Below are 8,895 nucleotides of genomic sequence, written 5' to 3' on the forward strand. Positions count from 1 at the left end.
ACAATCTACTTCCGTAGTGATACTGCCTCGGAAACCCAAGGAGGGGTCGCTATGAGTCGGGGCCGACTCGACGGCACATAACAACAACAACAACAAACTAGCCAAAAAGCAGGCAGAGGCATCTCAGAAGACAGGCTTGGCAATCTGCTTCCGAAAGGTCATATACAGCCTTGAGAACCCTGTGGAAAACAGTTTCACTCATACACATGGGGACACCCTGAGTCAGAATTGATTCAAGAGGCAACTAACAGCAACATTTTCCAGGCACCAGGGAACACAAATTAAAGGCCTTCATAGAAGCTAGACCTCACAGTAGGATTCTGGAGCCCTCACTCAAAACATACACTCTAATGCGGAAGGCCAGAAAAGTTGACTGTGGAGGTCCTTGCTGTTAGGCAAAGGGTTGTTGCTGTTGTTGTTGTTATTGTTGTTAGGTGCCATCAAGTCATCTCTGACTCACAGTGACCCTGGGTACAGCAGAACGAGACATTGCCTGGTCCTGCACCAGCCTCATAATCCCCGCTATACCTGAGTCCATCATTGCAGCCACTGTGTCAATCCATCTCGTTGAGGGCCTTCTCTCTTTCATTGACCCTCCACTTTACCAAGCATGACAAAGGGTACTTTTGTGAAATTAGTTAAGCACTTAGCTGCTAACCAAAAGGTTGGGAGTTCGAACTCACTAGCCACTCACTCCATGGGAGAAAAGACCTGGCCATCTGCTCTCATAAAGATTACAGCCTAGGAAGTCCAAACGGGCATTTCTACTCTGTCCCACACAGTCTCTATGAGTCAGAATTGACTAGATGGCACACAATAACATTTGTGAAGATGGTCCTCAGGTGCCATGCAGCCTGGATTAGAGAACAGAGCCCCCTATAGGCAGGAATCAGTACTGAGACATTTGGTGTTTGTTATGATATGGGACGACAAGCATTAAAATCCTGAAAAATGACAGCAGAAAGGATTCCCCACAGCCAGATATCACAAAACCCAGAATACTTATGCTGAGAACCCACGTTAAATCAATTAGAAATCCTAAGATGGAAATTTCATTTCATTAAGATCATTTACCCAGATCTCTCACCATCTATGTTGCTGTTTAGTGTTTGTTTATATGGAGGACACAGTCCTCATTTTTTGGCATGTATTTTCCATACTCAAAGGGTTAAGGTATGAAATGAGACTGCCACACAGATAAAAATGGAAGGTTTGCTCACATCCTAGGTTTCCTTCAAGTTTTAATCACTTTTCCACATAGTTCCTCAAGCCTGGTTCTTTGGCATCTAGAAATCTGCTGTTGATAACCCACACTCTGGAATGCTTTGCCTGTTTATTAGCCTGAATCTTAACCTCCACACAAGGAAAAAGAGATGTGTATTCAACGGATGACTTCAAACATTTTCTCTTGGTGAACAAACTCATCAAAAGATACACAGCACAGTAAGCAACTAGCTGTGGCCACTCTACAGCAGCCCAAATGATATTGATTTTATGCTGATTCGTGAAAATGTCAATCATAATTTTTGTCGTCTTCATCAAAATGTCGCTTGAGGAGGGGGAATTGAGTTGTGAGAGATCCTAAAAGTTATCTGGAGCCTAAAATTATGTCTAACCTTAAAATATCAAAGTAATGGAGTGGAAAGCATGACATACTATATATCTGAAGATAAGGAAAGCTAATAAACATTTCCATACTCAAGACCCTTTGGAGAGAAAATTTACAATTCTGACACATATATGGCTTAGGGTTCAATCTTCACTCTTTCACCAAGAATTCATAGTTTGACAGCAAGTCCACTGACAAATATGAATTACTCAGGAAAATACAATTCACTGGGAAGTTTCCAAGCTTGTCTCTTTAAATGTAGATATAACAAGGGGCATGAAACACACACACACACATACATGCACACACACACACCGTGAGCTAATTTTTTTTTTTAATTTATTTTTCAGGCTACTAAGGTGGGTTCTAGGAGCTCTGGTAGCATAGTGCCTAAGGCACTTGACTGCTAATCAGAAGGCTGGCAGTTCAAACCCACCAGCCACTCCTCGGAAGGAAGATGGGGCAATCTACTTCTGCAGTGATACTGCCTCGGAAACCCAAGGAGGGGTCGCTATGAGTCGGGTCTGACTCAACAGCACGTAACAACAACAACAAGGGTGGTTCTATCCTGTGGGGGGAAGAAGGGGCGATTATGGCTCAAGGATTCCCCAACAGCTTTCTATTCTTAAAACCACATTGCAATCTAACAAACTTTCTACCCAGCTTTCATTCCTTCCCCCTCTCCTCCACAGGGGTCAGCCCCACAGCCTGGGCTCATGTCTCCCTCCTCCCAGCTCCCCCTTATCTCCCAACTCCCCCACCTCACCTTATTTCCCTCCCAGGAATTTTCCCTCTTACACATCCAATCCCATTTTAGTCCCTGAGCCTGTCTCAGAGAACCCCTACTAATACACAAGTACCTCAGATTCAACAGTTATCAAGATTTTGCATTGAGATTTTGTGGCACTTCCGTCATCTTACTCTTTCTTTAAAAAAAAAAGCAAATTAACAGAATCTCCTCTAAAATTTTAGACATATTCCATCTTAGGTCCCATGCAAGAGTTGCCACTACTTTTTTTTATTTCTGTCTGTTCTTCCTTCTAGCCTTCCTTTCATTCTCTCTCTTCCTTTCTTTTTCATCACTCAGCATCTTCTCCTCCCACATTTCAAAAGGGTCTTAAATTATCTGAAAGTTCCCTTCACTATAGCCCTGTAAATGCTGATTTAAGTTTATCAATAAAGATGTTCAACCTCCAAAGGAAGATAGAAGAGTACATGTGTGTGTGTGTATATATATATATACACACATATATATATACACACATATATACATATATATATACACACATATATACACATATACATATATATACATATATACACATATATATACATACATACATACATACAAAGAAAGTGTTGCTGGCTTCCTGGGATTCTTTCAGAAAAACAAACCAAAATCAAACTAATTGCCATCGAGTCATGTCTGACTCAGCGACCGCCATTGTGTTTCCAAGGCTGAAAATCTTCATGGAAGCAGACTGCCTTACCTGACTCTCACGGAGCAGCTGGTGGTTTTGAACCACTGACCTTTTAGTTAGCAGCCAAATGTCATAACCATTACACCACCAGAGCTCCTTCTTTGAGAGAAAGGACTACAGAAAAAGAAACGTGCCCAGGAAAAAGGGAGAAAAAGCTTGGACAACATCTTTAGAAGGTGTTTGGGGCAACCCTCTTTAAGCACCAATCCCTTCAACTATCTTACTCTGTTTTTCACTGCAGCCTCTGATTGTTTACACACCATCAAAAGCTCTTGTCAATTACCTGTGTCTACAATGTGTACTGTGAAGTTTGAAAAGGTTTTATTAATAGACCTCAGCAGCACTTAATGAGCTTAAAGGGCTTACCTGCGTGTCCCCGGAGATGCTGGCTCGAGGCGGACAGCAGCTTGCAACACACCATCAACACGTAGGCCAGGAAGAGCCAGTGCAACAGCAACACTGACTTAGTGCAGACTCTCATCCTGGGGAGAAAGCAGGACAGGTTAGTGAGAACGCTGAGAGACGAGGCTCCTGCAAACACAGTCCTGTGAAGGGGAGAGAAACAGGAGAGAAGCTTGGCACTGGACTTTGCCCCCAAGAAAACTGAGGGCCAACCAAACCGTATCTGCATTGTGCATTAACTCAATTTCCAATAAACTTCATTTATAATTAAGATTTTTCCAAGTTAGCACCATGCATCTGTGAGAAGTCTATTTATGAATCCCCAAGGTGTGTTCAAGTTGCCCTCATAGGCCTGAGGGTTGTATTCTATTTTATGTAATGAAATTAAAAATCTACACACTTTGAGCTGGAGTCAAATAAAATATATGCGGTTCCTGCATCTGAAAGGAACTATGGCAATTTTCTGCAGGCGGCCCAAGGGCTTCCTCCTGGTTTCTGGGACTGTACAGGCAGTCCCCATATTAAGTCCATTCATAACTGTGTCTTGAAGTCAAATTTGTAGGTAAGTTGGAACAAGTGCATACAGTTCTTATTTAGCCTTACTTTGATGCAAGAAAAGGGCTGAAGGCTTTTCGATTATTGAAAAGCTGCATATGCAGCAAATAAAGGTGATTGTGATGAAGAATTTGTTCAATCATCTCAAATAGAGTGCAAATTTACATAACATTAAAGGGCAAGTACAAGTTGTCTAGTAAGTCTGACTTTTCTAACCTGGAGACTGCCTGTATATAAAGACCCTCTGGTCTGCAAGACCAGACTCATATTTTATGAAACAAATCTTGAACTTTGGTGACTCCATTTTATCAGAATAAAACTGTGTCCCACAGTTTTCGGTGGCTGAGCTTTCTGAAGTAGATCTCCAGAGCTTGCTTCCAAGTTGCCTCTAGGTGGCCTTAAACATCCAACCTTTCAGTTAACAGTTAAGATCATTAATATTATGTATCACAAAATTCCATATTTGCTGAGTTTTTTAATGGGGTACCCTGTCCCACACACACTAACATAATATTTTCAAATTTCAGTTATTAATCCCAGTATCAGTACGCCTACCAAGTACCTAAGCAGCCTGGCTACCTTTAGGCCCTGGCAAACACTGGGAATCATGGCGATATGTCCAGGGGCAGCTGCTACCACCCAGTCAATCATAAGCTTAAACCCACAGCCACTGACTTGATTCCAACTCATAGCAACCCTATGGGACAGAGTAGAACTGCCCCAGCGGGCTTCCAAAGCTGTAAATCTTTACAGAAGCAGGCTGCCTCATCTTTCTTCCACAGAGTGCCTGCTGGGTGCTTTTTGGTTAGCAGCCGAATGTCTTAACAACTGCACTATCAGAGCTCCTTCAGCCAATTATAGTCATGCAGAAATGAGAGGTAAGGATGCCAGAAACGACAATTTTTAAAAAGAAGCTGGATTCTGATATGCAGTCTGCACATTTTATATGCTGGCAACTAACTCAATTTGCTTTAAAAATATAGTGCAGACCAAACAAACCACATTTGCAAGCTGGATTAGATGCTCTGGCTTCCAGTTTGTAGCAATTAGTGCCCCCAAAAGGAAAGATTTCAAGAAATCAGATGAATTATCAGTTTTCTATTGCTACATAACAAATTATCACAAATTTGGCAGCTTAAAAAAACACATATATAATCTCACAGTCTCTGTAATTCACAAGTCTGGCACATACTAACTGGGTCTTTTGCTCAGGAAGTCACAAGGCTGAAATTTCATCTGGAGTTTCAACTATGGAAAGATCTGCTTCCAAGTTCCCTCAGGTTGTTGGTAAAATTCATTCCCTTGGGAGTTCTGGTGTCATAGCGCCTAAGGCACCTGACTACTACCAGAAGTCTGGCAGTTCAAACCCACCAGGTACTCCTCGGAAGGAAGGTTGGGCAATCTACTTCCATAGTGGTATCACCTTGGAAACCCAAGGAGGGGTCGCTATAAGTTGGATGCAACTCCACGTCAGTGTGTTTGATTTTTGGTTTGGGGGCTTTATGACTAAGGTCCCCCCTCTTTCCTGCTAACTCTTGGACAGCTCCCATAGGCTGCTCCCAGGTCTCTGTTATGTGGCCTCTCTAGAAGCCCTCTCATGGTGCAAATCTTTTCCTCCAGGAAGGACCCAGTCCCTTTTAAGGGTTCAAGTGATTACATTAGGCCCAATAAGGACAGCTCCCCTTTTGATTAACTCAAAGTTAACAAATTTGGGACCATAATTACATTTGTAAAATCTCTTATTTGTCATATAAGCATAAGTTAATTATAGGGTGAATTCCCTCATATTCACAGTTCTGCCCATGCTCAAAAAGGATGGAATTATACATGGCTTATAAAACAGGGAGTGGGAATCTTGAGAGCCATTTTAGAATTCTTTCTGCCATAAATGGGCAAATGATGCAGTCACAAAAGTGTATTCATATATTTAGTTCACAAAACTCCAAGCAGGTATGTGAAAGTTCAGAAGAAAAGCCTGGCAAACTACTTTCAAAAAAAATGGTCATTGAAAACCTTATGGAACACAGCTCTACTCTGACACACATGGCATCTCCATGAGTTGGAGTCAACTTGATGGCAACTGTTTTTTTTTTTATGAACACTTAAATACATAACTTGAATACCCACCTTTGTACCACCTATGGACTTAAAGTATTTATGTTGTTGTTGTTGTTATTGTTGTTTTTAGGTACCATCAAGTCGAATACCAACATAGTGACCCTATAGGACAGAGCAGAACTGCCCCACAGGGCTTTCTAGGCTGAAATCTTTAGTGGAGATCACCAAGTCTTTTCTCCCAGAGAGAGGCTGGTGGATTCAAACCATCAACCTTTTGGTTAGCAGCTAAGCAATTAACCATCGCACCACCAGGGTGCCTCCAAGTGTGTACAGATGCAAGTTAATCTCAAGATTCACACCAATGCACTGTCCCTTGTTGCCCTTTTCTTCATTTGGTGTTTCTAGAGTTTTCAGAGAGACCTTGAGCACCACCATCTCCCTGCTCAGTCCATGTGTCCACTGCCTACTCTTTTCAGACATGAGCAACATTTCTGAGAACTTCAAATACAGGCTGCTCCCTGTCCTTGTTAAAACCATCTGACTCAACCAGGTTCTAAAATATATCTTCTTGTTCTTAATTAATTTCAAGATGCCCAGGTGTCCTATTGGCTTCTTAACTCTTCTACCCTCCACTGAGTACCCTCAAACACTGTCTCATGCTTGGTGGATGACTCCTCTCTTCACTGCAACATCTCACACAATTTATAGTCTCCTAATTCAGAACATGCCCTTCAGGTGAGTTACAATCTCTTCCACCTAACCTACAAATGAAATTCAGTTTCTAGCTTTTTATCAGTTCTCTGTATTGCCTAAACTTGTTTGGATGGATATCACCAAATTTGGAGAGTATACTGGAGAAGGTGATATAATTGGAGAGTATATATGGGAGACAGAAGAAGAGAAATGGTTGAGAAAGAGAATGGAAAAAAGCAAGGCAGAGGGACGAGTAGAGCTGGAATACAGTGTCAAAAAAGGCATCAGAAAATCCTATGGAGGGTTCCAGAGCTGGGATGACCTTTCGAGGGTCCTGAGTTAGAATGAGTGGCCAGGCCTTTATACTACCATGTTGACCAGTCACTGGATGTGAGCTACCCCTAGAAAGAGGGGTCATCTTGGGCAAGTTGGTGCTCTAAATTGAGGATGATTCTCGTAGAGAGCTGACAGCACTCCCAAAAGTTAGAGGAATAAATCCTTCACTCCTGATGGGGAATATTGGGAATGCATCATAGCACCCACTACTGTCCATCTTAAAATACAGACTCCATGCATATGCCTCATTTATTTTAGTGGGGCTATAGGAGTCACCCCCAAGGGAAGACCCATCCTCTGAGATCCAAGAAGCCCATGCCATGTTTACTGATAATGCTGTATTTCCTTCAATAATCCAGATCCCCACTAAGAAGATTTCTTACCTACTACACCTATAAGGAGCCCTGGTGGCTGAAATGGCTAAACATGGGCTGCTCCCCAGAAGGTTGGCAGTTTGAATCAACCCAAGGGCTCCTTGGGAGAAAGACCAGGTGATCTGCTCCTGTAAAGATTACAGCCAAGAAAACCTGATGGGGCAGTTGTATTCTGTCACAAGGAGTGGCTAAGAGTCAGAATCAACTCAATGGCACCCAACAGCAATCTTATCTATGATACTTCAACTTCAATTCTTCTACACTGAACATTTTTGTACAAAAGTTAAACAAAATGGGTTTAACTTAACAATGCTGCCTTTTCCCTCACATTTTCCACTACTGAACAGTCAAAGCACTGCTTGGCAAACTGAAATAATTTCAAAGATAGAAGCTAAAATTTAAAGAATTAAGATCCCCTAAATTCTAAAAAAAAAAAAAAAAAAAATCTCTATAGAAGAAGGTCTGATAAATGCTCATCAACACTAGAATACTCAGTTTAACTAAATTCTTTATTTTTCATAAAGATATCATCTCTGGGTATGTAATAAAATCATTTTACCTTGGGGACTTCAAAAGATGTGGTACCAGTCAAAAAAATTATTCCTGGAGGTATTTCTGGGCAACTCCAAATTCCCATTTGTAAACAGGACCAAGCATTTCTGTGCTTCCAAAAAAAAATTATTTCAGTTTGGAAGACCTATTTTAAAAACAAAGAAAGAGAGGCAGCAGTTAGCATTTTTAATGTTGAAATGAAACAGATTTCAGAAGCAAAATAGTGGTTTGATGAGAACGCCTGCAGGTTCAGGCAAGTGGTAGACCGCCAAAGACATCCAGATTTGTAATGTGTCCTGAGAAAAACTGATATGGAATTCTGCACTTATTAACTTGATACATATTAGTTAATAGGGTATAATTTTTGAAATACCAGATGTTCTCTCAACAGCAAGGGCTTTCAAAATTGGATTCTGACTCAAAGCGACCCCATGTGTTGCACTGTAGAGCTGCAGCCCACAGAGTTGTCATGGCTATGACCTTTCTTCTGAGGCACTTCTAGGTAGGTTCAAACCACGTACCTTTTGGTTAGTAGTCAAGTACTTAACCATTTGTGTCACCCCGGGACTCCTCAAATTTGACAGAGGGCCCCAAACCATTGGACATGCATAACTTCACTGTCAATGGAACGGCAGAAAGGTAATTAGAGATGATCCATTACCAAGAGGCTCTACAACTGGTACAAGCTCGCAGTGGGAGAGCCAGCAGGAAGACCTGAAACTCTGGCCCTGCGTAATCTAAACCGGAAGACATTGCTACACAATCTGCAAGGTTGCTTCATGAAAAGCGATAATGGGAAGCAGACGGGAGAAGTCTTTCCAATATAAAAACCAAA

General features: G+C 41.7%; 1 protein-coding gene across 1 annotated transcript in view; it reads right to left on the reverse strand.

Annotated features, from left to right (window-relative positions):
* Nucleotides 1-3,571, reverse strand: part of TAFA4 (TAFA chemokine like family member 4) — a 232,445-nt gene extending 228,874 nt beyond the window's left edge. The window contains exon 1 of the mRNA XM_007946084.2: nucleotides 3,457-3,571. Coding sequence (XP_007944275.2) covers nucleotides 3,457-3,571 — 115 coding nt within the window. The remainder of the gene's footprint in view (nucleotides 1-3,456) is intronic.
* Nucleotides 3,572-8,895: the final 5,324 nt, after the last annotated feature.

The sequence above is a fragment of the Orycteropus afer genome, unplaced genomic scaffold (genome assembly GCF_000298275.1).
Source record: "Orycteropus afer afer isolate SDZICR_OR568_19922 unplaced genomic scaffold, OryAfe1.0 scaffold00149, whole genome shotgun sequence".
NCBI classification, from domain to species: domain Eukaryota; kingdom Metazoa; phylum Chordata; class Mammalia; order Tubulidentata; family Orycteropodidae; genus Orycteropus; species Orycteropus afer.